We start from the raw sequence: 23,809 nt of genomic DNA, 5'->3' as shown, positions 1-23,809 counted from the left end.
TTCTTTAAGCTGTCATTAGGTACTTCAACTATAAAATTGCACAATATTCTGAACATATATAGTATTTGTTTTCATGAACTCTCTAAACAAGCCAAAGAAATGATCACAGTAACTTCAAAAGAGGGCAAACATCTTTGGAGTTTGAAGGACTTTCAAAACTCAGAAAACAAGTTTCATAACAAATTATTGCTGTTGTCTAGTTGTCCCAGCATTGGGTCTTGTAAGCAAAACAAACAAATCCATAGTGTAAGGAGGGCCAATGACGAAGCTTGGTGTTTCTTTAGTTTGACAACTTTATTCCTATCACTAAAAGAGATTACAAAAAGATGTCTAAAGGTATTTATTGTACAATATGTTAGTGTTCCTTAATCTGGGAAAGACTCCAAATTAGATAAACAAAAAATTGCCACCTTCAAGGGAAAAGATGGATTATTCTAAGTAGCAGGTACATACTGAGTTGTTTTTCAATCATGCTTTTGAATTTATGCTCATCCATCTATATGCCAGCATAACCAATGGTACTGTGCCTCCATAACCAATGGTACTGACCATTGCAGACCAAGGCTTGCTGATCCATACCACGCTATCTTGGCTACACTAGTACCCCATTCTAAGAAGTGTATACAGTATATTCTGTCAAAGGCCAGGACTGCTGTGCTAAGGGACCTTGAATAAAATACTGAAATCTCCCAGGCCCTCAGTTTCCTGTTTTCTTCATCTGTGGAATGGGGTTAACAATCTCACATATTGTATGTTTGTAAAATCGAACTAAAAATAAATATAGCTAAAAATACATGAAAGAACTTTGTAAATTATAAAGTTATAATACCTCACTTAACCAGCTGAATTGGCAAAAGACTATACCTCTGATATAACAAAACTATTCCCCGAGGATATATGAGTACATATATAATGTCACAAAAATTGTTAATAAAATACTTATAATACACAATAGTTATTAAATTAAAAAGAGAAGTCATGTAAAGCACTATAAATTATAGATAGGTAGGATGCTTTAGTATTACAGCAGTTAGAATGGTGTATTACTTGAACCTCATGCTGGAAGTCACATAGGTGATTCTTTTAATGCCAAGTTTATACAGACCCTTATATCCATCCCTTCAGGACAAAGGCTTGTTAACCATTAACTAGGTGCAAGTGCAAGTTCATTTCCCCAATACTCCAATGAAAACACTTTTTACTTGTATGCATTTCCATCTAAAATGCCCGGATCAACACAGCCCTCCAGCTACAACCATCTATTCTAATTTACCTAAAAAGAGTGAAATGAAATGGGAAAAAAACCACACACCATTATCCACAGCTATCTACCACCACAAAGAAAAAGCAGAATGAAACAACAAAATTAAATGCAAATAGTACTTTTCCCAACACAGAAAAAAATGTTCTTAAAAATCCCGCTTCCCAAACTCACAAATGCCTAAAGCAACAAAAATACCCTTTTCAAACAGGAGGATGACTGTGTCAAATAAAGCACAACCAAACCCTTTGATGGAATGCTTATATTAAAATATCCTTCACACATTTATAACTGGACCAACTTTAAAATTAAATTGTGCAATACAGTATGTATACAATATAATTTGGAATTGTCAGTGAAAATAAGGGTATGAGAAATACACTAAATATTTTTGTCTCTTGGAGACTTACCAAATTCCTGCAGCAGGAATGCCTGCAAATGTAATGAAATAAAATCTTTGAAAACTGTGACTATATTTTAATTTGTTTAAAACAGTTTTAACTGTAGTCAATCTCTCTCTTAAATTCTTATTTCAAACAAGTACACTTGCCCTATATTTTCTCGAATAGACCTAATATTTTCTTGCAACAAAACCAGACCACTGTGGGATATAGGTAATCTTTTCTTTTTTAAAGATTACATAACTTCTTTCTAAAAGACGTCGATGTCTGCGGCGAAATCAAAACCAATGCAACTGAAAACGGAAATGGGACTGCTAGATATCCATTTTTAACAAAAATATAAATTATTCTTACTTTTCAGAGAGCTATTATGTCAGGAAACATTTTCTCAATAAATGAATCAGTTATCAAATAGCAAACACTTCACGTTAAGCTTTTAAAGTAAGCCAGGTGAGTCCTATTATAACATACAGAACCTGCAGTAAAGGCAAGTACAAGAACTAAATGGGGTTTTAAAGCTTAACTTTTCTCATTCCCTTGATACATATTTTCCAGGTTCAACTGAGGTGTGATGCATCAGACTCCGGAGCCTATGGAAGCGAATTTATCTCAAGTACCAGAACCCTAGCGAGCTCTTTGCAAGGGGGTGGGTGGGAGAGGGACACCACCCCAATACCTGTTCGGAAAAGCCTGCCATACAGAACACCCAACATAACTAACCACCACAGTACACAAAACTCAAGCAAGCGCCGGCTCCCACCACCCGCCCCACCTCGCTCCATTCTTTTGCTCTTCATTTCCATTCCTTAGTTAACTTTCAAGATAAAAGGGGAGAAACCTGTTGGAATGGATTTTTAGAAGATAAATACTACAGATGAAGCAGAATCAAGTAGCTCCGAGAAACCCATTCATTTACATACAACCACAAGACGATTCGCCCACGAGTATTCGGTCAGTTGAGGATGCAACCTATGATTTGCAGAGAAGATGGGATCAAATCCCAGAGACGGTTTCTCTCCCAGGGGAAAAAAATAATAGTCAATGTGGCTCCTCACCCAGGCAGCTCCAGACGCGGACTCCGCAAGTCGCGAGGTGCGGAAATGCAAACGAAGCCCGGCGGCTCACAAGTGCGGCATCTCCACTAGGAGGCAGGGCTCGGGACCGAATCCCACCCCCCGCCCGCGCCCCAGGCCGGGGTCCCACCCAGAGACTCAGAAAGCAGCGGAGGGGCGAAAGGGAACCGCGCGCGGAAGGAAGCCACCACGCGCGAGAGCCCGGAGGGCGCGGCGCCAAGCGGCCGGGGGCGCAGTCGCAGGCCGGGGGCGGCGGCCGCGGGCTCACCGAGCGCTGGGGACCGCAGGACGCGCGCGCCGGCTCCGCTGCCTCGGCTGCTCCTCCGCCTGGAGCCACAGCGCCCCCGCGCCGCGGGAGTGGCGGTGGCGGCAGGTGCTCGGGTTCCTCCGCCCCCGGCTCCGTCGCGACGGCTCCTGCGAGGGCGCCAGCAGCTGCAGGCAGCGCCTTAGCGCTCGCCGCCTCACCATCCTTGGAGCGAGCCTTGGCCGGGGCCGCGGCGCCCGCGAGCCGCGGCGAGGCCGGGGCCCCAACCGGGTTCGCTCCACGTTGCCCGATCACTCACTCATTGTGACCTTCAGAGCTGGGAGCCCTGCCAGCGTCCGCCAGGCGCTGGCCGCAGTTCGGCCTTTACCAAGATGGCGGCCCCCGCTGCCCCCCACGCCGAGGCCATCTTGGGTAAGGAGGCGCCTCGGGCGTGCGCTTGGCCCACTCCCGACCCCGCCTGCGCCCCGGGCGCGCTCTGCGGGAGCCCTAAGTCCAAATGGGTTTCCCAGTCCTAACCCCGAAGCTGACTCTCAGTTCCCAGGAATACCTTCCTGGGCACCCGCCGTAACTGCTAAAACTAGGGGAGATGGTGGTGGCCTCGCACCGCCTGCGCAGTCATAGTGGACGAGCGCTGGGTAGCAGCAGACTTAACCTAAGGTCCCGCGAGCCAGGTAGCGAAGAAACTACCGGGAACGTGAAGTTTACAGTAGGTACTGAATATGAACGGCAGCACGGCCTGGTCAGTGTGCTCATTAACCTTTAAAGTTATATTCACTTTTTTTTAAAAAGTCAGGATAATGATAAGAGCATAAAGTTGTGATTCTGAGTTTCTCCCAGGATTTTCTTTCTTAACTGCAGGATGAGATGAGCTGTTTCAAGAAATAACTTAAATACAAACAAACCGAAATAGAATTCAACAACGGATGGTTGGGCAAAAAGAGTCCTCTATAAAGTCATCCACAGTGTGGCCACTGGACAGAAAGAAATACCCTCTGAATAAATTGTTAATTTAAATTAAAAAAAAAAAAAGGAGAAAGAAATGCCCTCTGTCCGGCGCTCGGGTCTAATTGGCAAAAAGAAAAGAAATACAGGTCCCAAAATGCAGATATGACTGCTAGAAAAGGCAAAGCAAACTAATTTGCATTTTGAAAGTGCATAGGGAAAAACACTTAAAAAATCATGTTAATAATGTACTAATGTCTTTAACCTGAAGTCAAAACTTCTGGGTAAGGGTAATGCAGTGGTCAGCAAACTCATTAGTCAATAGAGCGGCGAGCCGCCGTTTGCCGACCACTGAGTTAGACTGTAGAAATATAAAAAAGACTGTGCTTGGTGTGAGCCTTTCCCCCTCAGGCTAGCGAGCAGTTGATGCTGAATCCCGGGGACTTAAGTGTGATTAGGGACTGCTTGCGCCTGCGTGGAGCAGAGACTGCTCTCGCTCAATGGTACCTGTGGTGCAACAGCAATCAAAACAAAACAGCGCTACAAACCCACAGGGTATGATGTTACTTGGCAAAGGAACTTTTAAAAAGATGCCCTTTGTTCCTCTCACCATAATTTTTTATTATGTAAATTGTCAAAAATACAGAAAATAAATATGCCATTTTGTATACCTTTTGAATAAGTTACAGGTATCAAAATACTTCACCTCTAAATACTTCAGCCTGCCTCTCCTAAGAATAAGGACATTTGCTTCAGAATCACAATAATATTATCACACCTAAGAAAACAATTTCCTGATATCATTTAATGTTCAGTGCACATTCAAGATTCTATGATTGTCCCACAAATATCTTTTATAGCTAGGAGTTGGTTTTTTTTATATGTTTGGTTTTTGTTTTTGTTTTTTTAACTAGGATACTGTCTATGGCCATCTATTGCATTTGCTTATGATACTGAAGAAACAATTTGAAATGTTCACAAAATGACTTTTTTTAATGTTTTTATTGATTTTTAGAGAGAGAGGAAGGAAAGGAGAGAGAAACATCAATCGGTTTGCCTCCCACATGAACTGCGACTGAGGATCAAACCTGCAACCTGGGCATGTGCCCTGACCAGCAGTTGGAACAGCAACCTTTTGGTGCAGGGACAGTGCTGAACCAACTGAACTACACCGGCCAGGGCAATAACTATTTTCTTTACACATCATACTCACGGATATTATGAATAGACAGATGTTCATAGGGTGTTCTTCATTAAGAGCAGGTGCTTTAGCCGAAACCGGTTTGGCTCAGTGGATAGAGCGTCGGCCTGCGGACTGAAGGGTCCCGGGTTCGATTCCGGTCAGGGGCATGTACCTTGGTTGCGGACACATCCCCAGTAGGAGGTGTGCAGGAGGCAGCTGATTGATGTTTCTCTCTCATCGATGTTTCTAGCTCTCTATCCCTCTCCCTTCCTCTCTGTAAAATATCAATAAAATATATATTAAAAAAAAAAAAGAGCAGGTGCTTTAGATAAGCACATCTCTGTATACCAGGAAAGTCTAGGAGGAAAGAGTAGTTTTTAACACCACATTGAGACTATAATTGAAGCTGTATTAAATAGTAATGTTTATACTTAACTCCTGGAATACATAAATTTAATGGATTATGTTGGAATCTCTACTCAACCTGACTTCTAAAGTTTAATGACTGTTTTTTTCCCTAGACAATAAAAAGAAGCTGTTCCATATAATAATTTATATCACTCCAGACAAAACATCTAGCTTTCCCTGCTTCACAGTACAGAACGAAATGAACATTGCACCCTCTGCATTTTACTCATGGTTTAATTTTAGATCCTGACCTGCTGAATTGGGTTTTATTTGTCCTTCCCTTTTATGCACCCTCTAGGAAGTCAGGAACTCAGCAGATAATGGTAACTATTTCTAAGTTATTTAATTTTTAAATGTTAGTTAATGCTGTAAAAAAAAAAAAGGTGCAAATTTACACGATTCCTTAAAAGTGACTAGTGGCCAATGTAACTGTTTTTGGAGATTAGAATTAAATAAGATTATTTTCATACTTCTCAAAATATTAGGTGCTACTTAAGCTCCTTCTGGAGAACCACAGTTAAAACAGTTTTAGCATAGTAGGTCTCATCTTTAAATTGAGTTCTGTAATCAGTACTGTTCTCCCAGCTCCAGGCCTAAAGGAGGTCTAAAGGACTACATGGCCCTAACCGGTTTGGCTCAGTGGCTAGAGCGTCAGCCTGTAGACTGAAAGGTCCCAGGTTCGATTCTGGTCAAGGGCATGTGCCTTGGTTGCGGGCACATCCCCAGAAGGAGGTGTGCAGGAGGCAGCTGATTGATGTTTCTCTCTCATCAATGTTTCTAACTCTCTATCCTTCTCCCTTCCTCTCTTTAAATAAATAAATAAATAAAATAAAATATTTTTTAAAAAAATAAAAATAAATAAATAAATAAAGGACTACATGATTTGTTACTAGAGGACTTTCATTCAATTTGTATTTATAGCAGCATCTGTGGAAGTCACTTAAATACTGTGTTCACCTCCTATTTAATCAAATGTTGTTTTTCTGACCATTAAGAATCTTTAGATAACTTCAAATAGCAAAAGGAAGAATCTTGGGAAGTTAAATTGTACTCTGTGCCCTACCATTCTCTACTAGGTTCTCTTTGACCTTGGGAAATACCCTTTTCACCTCCTAGTTCCCCCATCCCTATCCTCAAAATAACACTAAGTGTCTATGGCTACTTGCAGCTGTATCATTTGGAGGCTCTACGAAAAGTTTTGAGGGGTAGCGGGATGGGGGCGGGCAATGAGGGGATAAGGACACATATGTAATACCTCAATCAATAAAGGAAAAAAATAAAAGTTTTGAGGGGAAAATATGTGAAGCGAGGGTGCTGATTATGTTACTGAACTGGGGACTGGGCCCAGAGCAGGTCTGCCTCGAGCTGGCTGGTAGTGTGTGGGTTTTTGACTTTGTGCAGAGAAGATCTCACCAGAGTCCAGGTGATTTTGAGAGTATGTTTATTAAAGCTGGAAACAGTGAAACAAAGGAAGAGCTTAAGGTAGAAGAAGAAACAGGAGAGCCTAGGAGGGGCTGCTTTGGCTTCTTAGAAATGTTATAGGAAAGAAGTGAGCCACGAAGGGTTGAGTGAACTCAGAAGTAAACGTCACAGTGACAAAAGTGCGACAAGGTGGGGCTGTTGTTAGCTCACTAGAAAGTAAAATAAAAGGGGGCCTTACTTACAGACAGATTCAGAGAGTTAGCCTGGGATGAGCTGCCACTGCCTGCTGCTCCTCTGGTTTCAAGTCTGGTGGGGACATGCTTAGAAAGAGAGAGAGAAGGAGGGAATGAGAGAGAAAGAGGGGTGAGAGAGAAAGAAACATTGGTTAGTTGTTTTCCATATGTGCCCCAACTGGGGATGGAACCCCCAATCTGGGTATATGCCCTAACCGGGAATCGAACCATGACCTCCTGGTTCATAGCTCGACATTCAACTACTAAGCCACACCATCTGGGCTGGAATTCTAACTTCTTAGACTTAGTATTTTCCATGTGGACTAATAGCTACAAAAATGCAGGGGAGAACTTCAAAAGTGGAGTGATTAAGATGAATCTGCCATTGTTAATATCTATTCCGCCTTGAATATTCTCAGGTATCTGTTTCTCCATAGACTGAGTAACCAAGGAGGATTACTTCTCCTAGCCCTTCCCATCTATCCTTGAATTCCCATGTCCTCAGCTATAAACAGGTATGTGTCATCTACATGCTTCCAATTTGGGGACCAAGAATACTGCTCTCTGAGGTAAACTGAAGAATCCTCCCTTCCCCCTAAGATATCTATCTGCTAATCCCCAGAATCTATAAATGTTACATTATATGGCAAAAGAGACTTTGCAGATATGATTAAATTAGGACCTTGAGGTGGGAGATTAGTCTGGATTATCCAAGTGGGCTCTAAATGTAATCACAATAGTCCTTATAAGAGGGAGGCAAGAAAGTCAAAGAAAAAAGGCAATATGGTAACAGCAGCAGAGATTGAAGAGATGCCACCACAGCCAAGGAATGCAGACGACCTCTGGAAGCTAGAACAGGCAAGGAATGGATTCTCCCCTGGAGCCTGTAGAAGGAACCAGTCCTGCCCACACCTTGACTTAAGCCCAGTAAAACTGATTTCAGCTTAAGGCCTCCAGAACTGTAAGAAAGCAAATATGGGAGAAACCAAGATGGCGGCATAAGTAAACACCTAAACTGCCTCACACAACAATTTCAAAACTACAACTAAAAGACAAAACGGACATCATCCAGAACCACAGGAAGGCTGGCTGAGTGGAAATTATACAACTAGAAAGAAAGAGAAAAGCACACTGAGACTCACAGGAGCTGCAGAAGGCAGAGGTACCAAGGCGCACGCGTGGAGAGGGCTGGCAACTGAGTACGTGGCTGGCTATTTCAGCAGGAGGGAGACACAAGCTCCCAACTGCTCTGAACTCCAGTTCCAGGCAAGACTCTGGGGACCCAGACACATACAGGGAGAAACTGGACTGTCTGGCAGTGGGCGAAACTCGAGGGCGGCTTTCTCTCAGAGGTGCTTGCAGCGATTACCGCGGGACACTGAGACCCAGGGGCCTCTTAGGGCAGGGCTGCGGGAAGCCATTGCTGTTTGCTCTGCCCTGAGACTCTGCCCCATCCAAGCTGAGCAAAGAGGCTTTTGCATATGAATGGCCTAGTCCAGTGGTCGGCAAACTCATTAGTCAACAGAGCCAAATATCAACAGTACAATGATTGAAATTTCTTTTGAGAGCCCAATTTTTTAAACTTAAACTTCTTCTAATGCCACTTCTTCAAAATAGACTCGCCCAGGCCGTGGTATTTTGTGGAAGAGCCACACTCAAGGGGCCAAAGAGCCGCACATGGCTCGCGAGCCGCAGTTTGCCCACCATGGGCCTAGTCCTTTGAATTCTAAACTTACCTAACAAACTGCAGCTGAGTCAGTGAGACCCAGAACATCCAAAAGAAGGCCCAAGGCCCCACAGCAGCTTGCATTGCTTTACAGCTGGGCCTCATCTGGGCACCTCCAAACCCCAAACAAAGAAGAGGAATCTGCAGATCTCTCCATAGTTCCTGCTGGGTGGCCTCAGGCAGAGGCTAAATTAGCACCTCCTTGGAGATCCAAGAGACAGTATACCCAAGGGTCAGAGTGGGACCATCCAGATTACAACTCCTCGGATCCATAAGGGACATACTCAGGGGGCAGACTCAGTGAGCACCAAAGCCCCACTGAAGGAAGTCTTGTCTCATAAGGGTGTCTTTAGCACAGAAGTTCTCCCATCGTAGACACAGCTGATCCTCACAGCCAATTGGCCTGGAGGTCAATTCCTCCCAGTGATACCAACAACAGTCAAGGCTTAACTACAACAAGACTGTGCACACAGCCCACAAAGGGGTGCACCAAGAGTGTCCACCTCAGGTAACTGGGGATGCTGAGCCACTGGGCCCTATAGGACACCTAGCACACAAAGCCACTCTTATCAACTCAGGGAAGCAGCCAAAATGCGAAGACAAAGAAACAGGTCACAAATGAAAGAAATGGAAAGCAAATGACTGGATATAGAGTTCAAAACCCCGGTTATAAGGTTTTTCAAGAATTTTCTAGAAAAGACCAATGAATTTAGCGAGACCCTCGAAGATATTAAAAAGGACCAACTAGAAATTAAGCATACACTGACTGAAATAAAAAATAATATACAGAGATCCAACAGCAGACTAGAGGACTCTGCAATAATCAAGTCAAAGATTTGAAATACAAAGAAGCAAAAAACACCCAACCAGAAAAGCAAAAAGAATCCAAAAATATGAAGATAGTGTAAGGAGCCTCTGGGACAACTTCAAGCATACCAACATCAGAATTATGGGGGTGCCAGAAGAAGAGAGAGAGCAAGATACTGAAACCTATTGGAAGAAATAATGACTGAAAACTTCCCCCACCTGGTGAAAGAAATAGACTTACAACTCCAGGAAGCGCACAGAACCCCAAACAAAAGGAATCCAAAGAAGACCACACCAAGACACATCATAATTAAAAAGGAAAGAAGACAAGGGCAAAAGACAAAGAGAGAATATTAAAAGCAGCAAGAGAAAAACAGTTAGTTACCTACAAGGGAGCACCCATACGATTGTCAGCTGATTTCTCAACAGAAACTATGCAGGCCAGATGGGAGTGGCAAGAAATATTCAAAGTGATTAATAGCAAGAACCTACAACCAAGATTACTCTACCCAGCAAAGCTATCATTCAGAATTGAAGGGCAGATAAAGAGCTTCACAGATAAGAAAAAGCTAAAGGAGTTCATCACCGCCAAACCAGTATATGAAATGCTGAAAGGTATTCTTTAAGAAGAGGAAGAAGAAGAAAAAGGTAAAGATAAAAATTATGAACAACAGCCAAAACCGGTTTGGCTCAGTGGATAGAGCGTCAGCCTGCGGACTGAAGGGTCCCAGGTTCGATTCCGGTCAAGGGCATGTACCTTGGTTGCGGGCACGTCCCCAGTAGGGGGTGTGCAGGAGGCAGCTGATCGATGTTTCTCTCTCATCGATGTTTCTAACTCTCTATCCCTCTCCCTTCCTCTCTGTAAAAAATCAATAAAATATATATTTTAAAAAAAATTATGAACAACAAATACATATCTATCAACAAGTGAATCTAAAAATCAAGTGAATAAAAAATCTGATGAACAGAATAAACTGATGAATATAATAGAATCAGGGGCATAGAAAGGGAGTGGACTGACAATCCTCGGAGGGAAATGGGTGTGGGGGGTGCGGGAAGAGACTGGACAAAAAGTGTACACCCATGGATGAGGACTGGGGGGGGAGGTAAGGGCAGAGGGTGGGGTGGGAACCGGGTGGAGGGGAGCTATGGGGGGGAAAAAAAGGAACAATTGTAGTAATCAGAACAATAAAGATTTATTTTTAAAAAAAAGCAAATATGTTTTGTATTAACCAACCAAGTTTATGGTAGTTTGTGACAGCAACAATAGAAAACAAATATGCTGTCCTTTTATCAGTCTTTGAAGTCTGATGACAATATATATGTACTAGAGGCTCGGTACACAAAATTGTGCACTGGGGGTGGGGGTCCCTCAGCCCGTCCTGCACCCTCTCGAAGTCCAGGAGCCCTCACTCCTTACCGCCTGCCTGCTCACTGCTTCTTACCACTCGGCTTGCTGCTCCTTAGTACTGCCGCAGAGGTGGGAGAGGCTGCCGCCACAACTACTGTGATGCCAGCCGTGAGCCTGCTGGGAAGCCCGGCTTCTGGCTGAGCGGCGCTCCCCCTGTGGAAGCACACTGATCACCAGGGGCAGCTCCTGCATTGAGCACCTGCCCCCTGATGGTCAGTGCACATCATAGCGACCGGTCGTTCCACCATTCGGTCAATTTGCATATTAGGTTTTTATTATATAGGATATGTATGTAAGTATATGTATATATATATATGTATATGTGTGTGTATGTGTGTGTATGTGTGTTTGTCAAGTTAGCATAACATTAATGAACTAGAAGCCCGATGCATGAAGATTCATGCTAGAATGGGCTTTCCTTTCCCTGGCGGCCAGCACCGCCTTTCCACTCCAGCCCAGCCCCTTTCTGCTCAGGCCCCAGAGCCACCTCTTTCCACTCCAGGAGCCGCCTCTTTCTGCTCCAGCCCTGCCTTCCCATGCTGCCCAGAGGCCCTGAGAGACTGGGGGTGGGGCAGAACACCTGCATCATTGCCATGGCGACAACGCAAGCGTCCTGCCCACCCTGTCACTCAGTGCCTGTGTATGCAAATTAACCGCCATCTTTGTTGGGTTAATTTGCATATCACTCCTGATTGGCTGGTGGCATAGCGGAGGTATGGTCAATTTACATGTTTGTCTATTATTAGGTAAGATGGACACAGGACTGTAGATATAGACTCCATACTAGACTTCTAGGCTGAGCTCTGAGAGACCAAATTTTCAGGAGTTATAGGACCCGTTTTCCTGGTTGGTATTAGCAGTAGCGATTGGAGGCTTCTGAGGAAGGAGCAGAAGACCTAGTGTTGACAGAGATTGCTTCTGGTTCTGTCATGAACAAGTCATTAACTGCCCTAAGCCTCTGTGAAGTTGATCTACATGATCACTAAGAGCCCTTCCAATTCTAAAATTCTGAGCTGTTGCAAAACATATTTTACCTTTTAACTTCACATTCACATGTTACTGCTATTACAATCTCTCTCCAGCCTAGCCAGCCTCCCCTCCACCACAAAGTCTACTGGTACACATCAACCACAAGCGCATGGAGCTTGTTTCTTCTAGCTTGTAAATTTCTTCCCTGCCTCATCCCCTGAGCACTCGGACTCTCCTCAACATTCAAACCACAAATCACAGACTTTGAGAAGCTCTCTCATCTTCCCAAAGCAGAGTGGTCATCTCTGCCTTGGTGCTTTTGGAGAACTAAAGCAGTATCAAATTATAGTTGAATATTCTTTTCCATTTGTTTTCCCAAATCAGAATGTGGGCTACTCATAAGCAGTATTCTGTCAGATTCGTGTTTATATCTCTAGCACCTACTTCTGTATTCAGCACATAGCAGACACTCATATTATGTTTGTAGACTGAATAAACAGATGAATAATTAATCCCTGAACTCTGAGAACCTAGTTGAGGTTGTTGGGGAGGGGTTGGGAATGGGAATGGATGGAAGTGAAGTACAAGAAGACAGGAAATTCATGTTTCAGCAAGATGTCCAGAGTCCTGGAGAAAAAGTTGAGGCAGATTTGTGTAATAATTTAATTCAAGGCTATCTACAGATACTTATTGTACATGCAATTTAGCATCTCTCTTGACCTTGCTTCAAAGTCAGTTTCTAAGTGGAGTTAACAGTATGAGCTATCTTGCACAGTAATCTGCTGATTAGAAGCTCTTAACTGAGGCGGATGGCAGGCAGCCACACACAATTTGTCAGCCCTGCATCCTTGCATGCCTCTAGGCAGAGGCTACAACTTTAGGATTTTATGGTAGCTAGTTTACAACTCTGTCCTTATAGACCATTCTGAGTAACAACTCATGAAAGTATCTCCCTTCAGTTTTTCTTCTGAGGCATAAAAATTACCCACCCTCACTCCTTGAGTGCTCCAGATATATCTTCCATTTTCTTGATACAAAATACAAAGGACAAACCGACTGAGAAAACCTCCTTTAAGTGGAAATGAGGCTATCATTTCCACACACCTAGAAAACCTGCTAAATCACACTTCACAATATATAGACTGATGTTAATTTACAGTTTGTCTTTGATCATGCATAACTTTTTTTTTAATATATTTTATTGATATTTCACAGAGAGGAAGGGAGAAGGATAGAGAGCCAGAAACATCGATGAGGATCATGCATAACTTTTATGATGTAGTCATCTCTGTGTGTTCCTTTGCTGTTTTATACTATACTAACGGCCCAGTGAATGAAATTTGTGCACAGAGGGGGGTTCCTCAGCCCGGCCTGCATCCTCTCCAATCTGGGACCCCTCGGATCCCTGTGGGGTTGGGCCTAAACCGGCAGTCGGACATCCCCCTCACAATCCGGGATGACTGGCTCCTAACCACTCACCTGCCTGCTTGCCTGATCTCCCCAAACCCCTCTGCCTGCCAGCCTGATTGCCCCTACCTTGCCCCCCTGCCGGCCTGATCACTCCTACCTTGTCCCCCTGCTGGCGTGATCGCTCCTAACCTCTCTGCCTGCCTGCCTGATCACCCCTAACTGCTTCTGCCTACCTGCCAGATAACCCCTAACTGCCCTCCCCTGTAAGCCGGATCTCGCCCCCAACTGCCCTCCCCTGCCGGCCTGATCTCACCCCCAAATGCCCTCCCTTGCAAGCCTGATCTCACCCCCAGCTGGCCTCCCTTGCCGGCCTGATCGCCCATAACTGCCTCTGCCTCGGCCCCCACCACCATGGCTTTGTCTGGAAGGAAGTCAGACGTCTGAAAGATGGCCAGTTGACCCGGTCTAAGTAGCATATTACCCTTTTATTAGTATAGATATATTATATAGGATAGGATTGCTTAAATTGGGGGGGGGGGAGCCTTTTTCATCAGGAGGAGATGCTCTTGGCAGACAAAAACACATAATCCCTATATATCTGGACTGATAGCCAGCCATATGCACTATACTGCCAAACTGGTAATTAAAAAATTGAATCACTTCCTTACACCTTACACCAAACAGCTGTTGCCCTTAAAACCCCTCTTCAGCCCCCACCTTAGGTTCTGCCTTCGCAGTTCACCCAGAGTAGGTTCTGACTGGTCGGTTTTTATGCCAGTCAGCGTCAAAAGTTCCGCCTCCTAGGCAGCCATTGGCTCCTTGCAACTCACCCAGATTTGGTTCTGATTGTTCGGTTTCTATGTGAGTCAACATCTCCAGGCCTGATCATAACGGCGGGGCTGATCAGCAGCCACCCCAGGCTGCTGTCGAGTGGGCTGAACTGCTGACCTCTGGGGGAGAGAGAGAGGCTTGGCTGCTGGCAAGGCCCGGAGAGAGAAGCAGGGTCTGATAACCCTGCTTCTCTCTACGGGCCTCGCCCACAGCCGCTGCTGCTGCTGATCAGCCTTTCTCTCACTCTGAGAGGTCAGCAGTTCATCCCGCTCGCCTGCTGTGCGCACAGCCTGGCATTCAGTCAAGCCTTCAGTCGTTTTGGATGTTACGACCCTGGCTCTTTATATATATAGATACTTATATCAGTTTAGAATTTTACATTTGAGATTCAGCTTACTTTTTTAAGGTACCACTTATTGTACATTTTCCATGTATCAGACACTATGCTAAATGCTTTACAATTCCCATAACAAACGTGGGCACTAAGCATTATTATGCCCTTTTTATAGAGGAGGAAGCTGAGATTTAGAGAAGCTAATTAACTTTCCTGAGGGCACAAGGCTAGTGAGATGCAGAGGCAAGGCTCAGTCCCATGTCTGTTAGATGGAGAGATTCAATAATTAGGTGAGCTTCTTACTTGCTTTTTATTATGCTAATGTGACATTATATTGCTTAAGAAATACCACTCAGCAGTTAACAATAGCTTGTGGAGGGAAATGTAATCCTTATTTCCAGAATCAAAATTTTCACAATTTATATTAAGCATCCCATTAGGTAACATATATTTACTGCTAGGTGGGTAAAGCTGTGTATTACTATGCTCAGAGTTTCCCCAGCATCAAGGACTAATGGCTAACCCTCTTATAAAACAAACTATTCTCTGTTTCAGTTCTTAAAACTCAGAGAGAGCAAAGCTATAGCCCTAAGGACTCCCTACATGGATCCAGGCCAAACATGAAATACAGGTTTATCATATATATGTCAATGTTCATTAGTGGAAATTACAATGTTTTGTAGAAATTCAGATTAACCTACAACCTCTGTCATGTTCTGTACCATTAGTAATATGAAATTTTGATTATCAGGTTTTACTTATTCCTTTTTAAAATGACAAGAAGATTTATATAGTATCCTGTAACCTCGGTCTTCTATGGAAAGATAAGAATGTGTGTGATTTTCAATGTAATCGTAGTGTACTTAGGGTTTACAGAATGTCCCAGATTTGCAAGGACAGCCTGAGATTTACTCTTGGGTTGGTCTTGGTTCCTCTAAAAAGATACTCAACTCCCAAAGAGCAAGAATCAGATTTCAGTGGCTTCCCAGGTGATTGCATAAAAATCACTGAAAAGTATGTTTAACAGACAGATGGGCTTCACCTAGGAGAAGTCTCAGTAATAATAACAAATGCTTACATAGTGTTTACTATGCTCTAGGCCAGGGGTGGGCAAACTTTTTGACTCGAGGGCCACAATGGGTTCTTAAACTGGACCGGAGGGCCGGAACAAAAGCATGGATGGAGTGTTTGTGTGAACTAATATAAATTCAAAGTAAACATCATTACATAAAAGGGTACGGTCTTCTTTTTTTTTATTTCAATAGTTTTATTCATTTCAAACATTTTAACAAGAAGAATGTAAACACTAAATATTATAATTTGAAACTTCAAAAAAATGGAGGAATCATAGCACAATAACATATCTTATATTGAAGATGGCAAAGGCAAAATAAAATTGCCTAACAAAAGAAAGGTACAAAAGTCTTTCAAATTAAACTTAAATATAATAAAATAATTTAAAACTAAAACAAATAGAAAAGAACAAAATGTGTAAACAGTAAATTAAACATTTTCTTTAATGCAACTTCCAAATTATGCCCGGGACGTTGATGTAGATGGCAATGTAGACTGGGTTGAAAGGTTTTTGGTCTTTAAAACATCAACTTCAGTGGGAACAGTGTTGTTGGTCTCCTTTTTAGCTAATGCTCTGATACTGTGCTCTCCAGGGGCGTGTCTCCCTACATCACCACGATAACGTGTCTACGCATTCCCAGAGTGATGTCGGGAGACGCATCCGCGGGCATTACAAGGAGCCTCTGGAAGATTGAGAGGTTGTTCCTTCTACTGAAAGGGCGGATATAAATCCGCCCACTCAGAAGAAGGAGCTGCGGCCGTGTTTCCCGACGTTGCCATGTTAACACTGCTGCTGGTGAAGGGCCGGATAGAACAGCCGAACGAGCCGAATCCGGCCCGTGGGCCGTAGTTTGCCCACGGCTGCTCTAGGCACTGTTCTGAGCACATTACGTTTACTCATTTTACCTGCTCAACAACCTAGTGAGGTAAATATTGTTATTATCATCACCAACTATCAATGATGAAACTAAGGCACATAGAGGTTAAGGAGCTTGCCCAAGGTCACCCAACCAATCAGAGATTGAGCCAGATTTTAACATAAGCTGCCTGGCTTCAGTGTCTGCACTTTTAACTTCTGTGCTATGGTTCCCCTAATTTGCATGTTAACAAATTTTGCAGATGACTCTGCTATACAGCAAAGCATGGAAACCCTGACAACTGTCAACTGATGTATGAATCTCCTCTTATAACCTCATACCTGGCTGTCTCTGAATTAGGGTTGGGGACCAACCACCTCAGGACAGCCTATGTTATTTTCTAAGTTTCTAGTCATTAGCTATTGCATCCTCTGTTCCATGGAGACTAAATGTGATCCTGGGAAGGAACTTGACTTGGGAGTAAGTAAGGTGGTATACTGGGTTGTCTCATGTGGCTTGGAAGAGTATTTGTGTGCATCTCTTCCCAACCCTGTGTTTGATGTTTGTTGGTAGCTTAAAATCCACCTTGATGGGAGTTTGACACCACAGAAATCAGCAGACACGACAAACGAGGGCTTCTTTCCCACTAGAGTTGGTGGTTAAACATTTGCCAGCATGCCACTGGATTTATGGCATGATCCGGGCTCAACCAACAATTGGCTACGTTACCTCAGGTACGTTCTTTAAATTCTCCAAGCCTTAGTTTTTTTCATTTGTAAAAATGGAAGAAATGACAACTGTGGAAATCAAATGAGATATTTCTTTTGAGAGAATGAAACGAAATGTGGAAGCATTTGGCATTATTTTGAAGAGATGAAGAGTAAGCACTTCTTTACAAATAATGTTCCTTTTTTTTTCCATTTCCCAGTTGCTCCCAAACAGTGAAAGACATCTATCATATTCCTCCATGTCTCTTTCCCAAGCTAAATTTTTTAAAATTATTACTCATTTGTCACTGTTTCCAGACCCTTTTTCATATTTCAAGATAAATCACACACACAGATCACAACTCTACCCTCCCTTGGGATGTATTTCGGTTATTTCTCTGAGCTGCCCTTCCTGGGGCAGCTCACTCTGCTGTCACCAGCTCTGCTGCTTGTGCCAGAGGCCGTTCACTATGGGCACCATAACTGATGCACCATAACTGATGCACTATGGGCACCATAACTGATGCCCAACAAAGGTTGATTATCTCCACAAGTACCAAAGATGTGTTGCTTAGACCCCAAAACTCCCAAAGTTTTGAAGAGGTTTAGTGAAACTACTGTTTAATTATTTTACTCCCATCTCCTTTCCACAGAAATCAATTATTAATTTGAGGAGGAGAGATCTCCTAAATCAGGAGAAAAATTCAAACAAACAAAACTTATGCCCAGACCAGTTCTTCCTTCAACACTTAAGGCTTTGTAACCAGGCCAAGATTAGTCACCTGACTCTCCCTTTTCGTTCTATTCTATCCTGAGAGGCTCATTTGTCCATCAACCAGCCAGACACACCTATGCCACCTGGATTCCAGTGGTGGATTCAGATAGATTCAGCCTGAGGGCTCCTATAAAATTTCTCACGAAGTGTAGAGTTGGATGTGTAGAAATGGAGAGGGAAGATCTCTTCTTCGGGGTAGAACTGTAGTTTTATAAGAGTTGCCTAAGTGACCCCAGACAGGTAGCTCAGTTGGTTAGAGCATGATTCCAATACATCAAGGTTGCAGGTTCAATCCCCAGTCAGGGCACATTCAGGAATCAACCAATGAATACATAAATGGTGGAACAACAAATCTCTCTCTCGCTCTAAGTCAATCAATAAATTTAAGTTACCTACGATGAAATTACTTTTTTCAGTCATCACATTATTATTAATTTAAACTTAACTTGGTTGCTGTTTAGTCCTATCTCCCACTAATTGCATTTTGTAAGTTGCTTCTTTGAACATAAATGGAGAGCTTATACCTATGAAATAACCCCAGCCTATTGAGGGCATTTTACTAGTAGGTTCTGATTTGGTCTCTGTCACATCCTTTTATGTGACAAAAACATGACTAAGGTGATAGGCTTTTACTGAAAGATGGCGGCGGGGGACGGGGGGGGGGGGGGCGAGAAAGACTCATAGAAGACTGGACAATGTTTATCATTTAGAATACAGCAGTAGCTCTCTTGGCCCAAAGCTCTCTTGGCCCAAAACATCTTTGGTAATCCAAATGCTAGTGCCTCCACCAGTTTTGAGACCCCAAAAGTGCCTTTGTTTCCTTCTCTATCTGCTTTTCTATTAACTTTGCTTCTATTGCCTCTTCTGCTGCTGATTATGTCTACTGCCTTCCTGCTATATCTGGGATGCAAAATGTCCTTAATGCGAATCCAGTGGGATCTGAGCACACTGTTGGGCAGATTCCTCATGCAGATCTCTCCCAGGCCACTGCTCTGCCATGACTAGTCTAACATATGATTTTGTCTAGAATAGCAATTCCTAGTCCACTCAGCTGTGGCCAACACAAGAGGTCACTTGACAAAAAATGTGTTCATTTATTCAATAGATATGAATTAGTCGCCAACTATGTGCCAGATGTTGTTATAGCTGCTAGTGATATACACTAAGTCCCTGCCCATAGGGAGCACTCGTTATAATGTGAAAGAAAGGCAATAAATAAGTCAAGGAAAATTAATTTAGTGATAAGTACCGTAACATAAAAAACAATGTAATGAGATCGAGAGATACTGGGCTGGGGGCAAGAATTAGAGTTGACAGGGCAGACCTCTGAAAAACATAAAATTGAGGTTGAGACTTGAATGTTGAGAAGGAGTTACTTTTGTCAAAATCTCTGCAAGAGCATTCCAGCACATTCCAGAGCATTCTAGCAAAGGCCTGGGTACAGGAAAGAGGTTGGTGTCCTGGAGCAGAAAGAAGGCCAGGGTGGTGGAACTATTGAGAGTAAGGGGAAGAAATCAGAAGATAAAATTGGAGAGGTAGCAGGGGCCAGATCATTCAGCAAGTGGCACTAGAAAACCACTGGGGAGTTTGAACTATAGGAGATGTGTTGCAGCTGGGGATAATGATCTGGTTTTGACAAAGGTTAGAATACAGTAACATCAGAAAGTGCTGCCTGGGCATGGTGTATTCCAGGTATTTGGCCCTAGCAAGCACTTAGCATTTCTTAAATTGTTCAGTCCAGTCAGTCATTCAGAAATTTCTGTCCCTCCATCTTTCTGTCATTTATGATTTTATAAGCATGCTTTCAGTGTTCTCATTCTGATTATAGTATAAACATTGCTTCAGAGAGAGCAGCTGAAGGTCACAGCCAGCAATGATAATTCTTAGGATACAAAACCAAGGTCCAGATCACAGAATGAAGGTGGGTCAGCTGTATGACTAAGGGAATTGCTCAACTTTCCTCCCCATGTTCTCCCCTCACCCCATTGAAAGAGTTTCCAGTACCAAGGTCTCTTTTTGGATCCCTCTTGTCAAACCTCCCAACCCCCACAGTCCTTCCATAAGAAGGATCAAGGACAACACTCCTGCTCTTGAAGCCAGTCCAATAATGTGATCTTACCACAAGCTAACAAGCCTCCCTCAGTCTACTGCTTGGATTTCTAAGTACCACCTGTTCTGGACTTCCAGGCCTTGTCCCTCACCAGTTGGGATGTTCCAGGTACTTGACGCTAGATCTTCCAACATCTGGCTTAGAAAGCATGTCCTGCCTCCTGGACGGTACCTTTCTCCCAGTGAGACAGGCCAGTAGCCAGCGCAAGTGGAACAGGGAAACTGAGAGCAGATAGTGAAACAGCAGTTTGCAGCCCTCTAGTAAGACCTATCTTCCCTGAATCAGGGACACTTATGAATAAATGGTTTGCACTTCTCCTCCCCAACCAGAAGATAAAGAGCTTAATCACCTGACTCGGGGAGACAGAGAAATTCAATTAGTGCCACTTGCCAACCACCCCAAGGACAGATGAAGTTAAGAGAACAAATCTCATTTTGATACATGGTGACCCTCTCCTGAGAACTCCCCTAAGATTTCCACCTGCAAGATAGAGATAAAGACCCTCAACACAAAGCACCCAGCCCACTCTCCCCCAGAGGGGCATGCCTGTGTCATTCCTTTCCCCTTCTCCTTCCCCCACAGGCATCTCCTAAACTCTAAGGGACCCCATGAGACTTGCAACCAGGGGAACAGTGGGCGACGGCAGCTGATCCCATGCTAACCCCAGAACCTGTCTCCAAGGTCCCCTTTTCTCTGACCTCCCAGTGAGCCTATGCAGCCCACCTAGGCTTTCCTGTTGCTTCTATGCCCGCCCTTGTTTCGCTGTCCTAAGTGTTTTTGCTGCAGCCAACAAATTCTTGCTTGCTTTGCTGCGCTTTGTCTCTTGATTGAAATCTTTCCTTCCAGAAGACAAGAACTGAGGTCTCGTCGTCTTGCTAGTGATCAGCACCTGTTCTCCAAATGTCTATTCCAATCCAGTTATCAGCTCTGACTCCCAAATGCTGTTCATTCCTCCTGCCTCTTTGTATTGGTAGACATATCCGGATAGTAAAACTGTCCCTGAAGGCTTTAAGTGAGGGTCACACTGAGGTGTGTAAAAGCAGGGTAAGCCTTTGACCTTTTGACCTTCTAAATTAGAATGAAGCCTGAAAATATCAAGATTAAAGTACCCTGGGGTTGCAGGAGAGTGCTTCCTTCTATGGAGCTTTGAATTAATCTGAAGTGTTTATATATTAAAGAGCTGGAGACGTTAGCTGCTCTTAGCATTAATGGTTCACTGAAGACGGAGTTGCAATTTAGATAGTAGATTAATGTTGTAATATTTTGAATTCTTAAACACAGCTGTCAGTTGGTTATTGACTATATTTGGGAGCTGAAAAGTAAGAAGGAGCAGGCATAGCTTGTACTGTTTTATCAGCATTGTCCCTGGGCCCACACCCAGCAAGTCGCTGGGCTTGGTCACCCTTTCTACCTGGTGAGGCATCTGGAGAATTGTTTTTCTAATTCTACTGGCCTTTGGCAGTAATCTCAGTTTTAAAAAGACAATTAAAAAGAAAATGTTATATCATAGAATAATGAATGTCTACTTTAGAAACTTAGCAAAATACAATGAGGTATAAAGAAAGAGATAAAATCACCATCCGTCCCAGCATCTAGAGATAAGCACTGACTCCTAAATGCTGTTCATTCCTCCATAAAAATAACTGACTATCGCCAAAACCGGTTTGGCTCAGTGGATGGAGCGTCAGCCTGCGGACTGGGGGGTCCCGGGTTCGATTCCGGTCAAGGGCATGTACCTTGGTTGCGGGCACATCCCCAGTGGGAGGTGTGCAGGAGGCAGCTGATCGACGTTTCTCTCTCATCGATGTTTCTGACTATCTATCCCTCTTCCTTCCTCTCTGTAAAAAATCAATAAAATATATTAAAAAAATAAAATAAAATAACTGACTATCATATGTGCTCATTTGGAAACAATGTGCACTTACTGTGTGCCGGCTTCTGAACTAAGTGCTTTAATATGTATTAAACTATTTAATTCTCCCAACAGCCCTGTGAGGTAAACAAAAGCTGATTCAAACCAGGCAGGCTACCTGGAATGCCTGTTCTTACCCAGCACACAACATAAAGAAAACAAAGGCTACACCCAATCCTTTGACTTAGAGGAGCACTTTTAACATGTTACATTTCAAGAAACTAATTTCAAAATTCATCAGAAAATATATTATCTTGTGATTTAAGGAACAGAAGAGATATTGTACACAATGTATCAGTATCAGTAACATTTGTTCTTTGCAGATGGTGCTACTCCTAAGTTTAACATTCTCACAAGCAGACTGATGGCATAATAACTAAGCTTTTGTCCATGTATTTATTCCTTAATGCATTCAATCTATTATACCCAGCACCAGTGACTAAGGGAGAAAATATGGACGAAAAGGGAAATAAAGACAGGAAAAGAGCAGTGCCTAAACAAGCTGGGGTGGAGGACACCTCTGAGACAATCTTTTTGATGTCACAGGTTAAAATTAGCCTCTTAGGAACTAATCAGTCTTCCATGGGTACTGGTTACCTCACTGGCCTCCCAGCACCCACTCTAGCGTGCAATGATCCATGTTGTATGCAAAGCAGGTCCTGTGAGCCTCATTTCCGGCTGCAGGCACTGGCTCCGTGGGAGCCTTATCCTTTACCCTCTCCCTCCCAGCAGCCTTTGCTGTGCCCTGTGCCGGCATCACTTTTTATTATGCTGCTTCTCCTTTCTCAGCTGGAGGGACATTTCCTCCGAAGAACCTTTCCCATCCACCCCGAAGAGGCCAAACTCCCATCCACCCCGAAGAGGCCAAACTCCCATCCACCCCGAAGAGGACAAACTCCCATCCACCCCGAAGAGGCCAAACTCCCATCCACCCCGAAGAGGCCAAACTCCCATCCACCCCGAAGAGGACAAACTCCCATCCACCCCGAAGAGGACAAACTCCCATCCAGTGAGAACTTAAGGCACTGCAAACACCTCCCTATTAGCACAGGTCACAATCCTGGTTTTATATTTGTATGTTTGGCCATTTATTTGGTATCTGAATCTCAAACAGGCTCCATGCCACCTCTGGATCCCCAAGGTCTACTATGGCTCCTGGCACAGAGTAGTCGTCCACAGAGTGAATGAATGATTAAAGAAATCTTTACTGGAAAGTTTACTAGCTGCTATTTTTTAAATAAGTTGCCATTTGAATTACTATGTAATCGATGTGATAATATTAATAACAACAACATTGAGCCCTAGCCGGTTTGGTTTGGTTCAGTGGATAGAGCATTGGCCGGAGGTCCCAGGTTCGATTCCGGTGAAGGGCAGGTACCTCAGTTGCAGGCTAGATCCCCGGGCCTGGTCAGGGCGTGTGTAAGAGGCAACCAACGATATGTATCTCTCTCACATCAATGATTCTATTCTCTCTCTCTCTCCCCCACTCCCTTCCACTCTCTCTAAAAATCAATGGAAAATATCCTCAAGTGAGGATTAACAACAACAACAACAAAATAACAACATTGAGGAAAAACACAGTCTCTGAGACACAGTGAATATAAGCTGATTTTTACTGTCCAACAGGGAATAGAAAAGTAATCCAAAGAGCGGTAGGTGATCAGCTCTGTTTGGTGGGGTCTTGAGGAATGGACGTTA

The 23,809-nt window shown here is 43.6% G+C and overlaps 1 protein-coding gene across 5 annotated transcripts in view; it reads right to left on the bottom strand.

Annotated features, from left to right (window-relative positions):
* Positions 1-23,809, bottom strand: part of NAPEPLD (N-acyl phosphatidylethanolamine phospholipase D) — a 74,826-nt gene that overhangs the window by 41,126 nt on the left and 9,891 nt on the right. Inside the window, exons 1-2 of one of the 5 annotated variants that reach the window (XM_080665955.1) lie at positions 3,201-3,310; positions 3,004-3,041 (exon numbers count right to left, since the gene is read on the bottom strand). The exons of 1 other annotated variant lie outside the window; for it this stretch is intronic. In XM_080665955.1, the coding sequence (XP_080522081.1) occupies positions 3,004-3,041; positions 3,201-3,203 (41 nt within the window). In that variant the 5' untranslated portion in view covers positions 3,204-3,310. Of the gene's footprint in view, positions 1-2,717; positions 4,086-23,809 lie in introns of those variants that run through there. 3 more of the 5 variants (XM_080665954.1, XM_080665956.1, XM_080665958.1) reach the window with 3 other exon arrangements.

Source organism: Plecotus auritus (genome assembly GCF_963455305.1).
Source record: "Plecotus auritus genome assembly, chromosome: 4".
Classification (NCBI taxonomy): Eukaryota; Metazoa; Chordata; class Mammalia; order Chiroptera; family Vespertilionidae; genus Plecotus; species Plecotus auritus.
The sequence above is the reverse complement of the archived record's forward strand: the minus strand, read 5'-3'. Positions and strand labels throughout refer to the sequence as shown.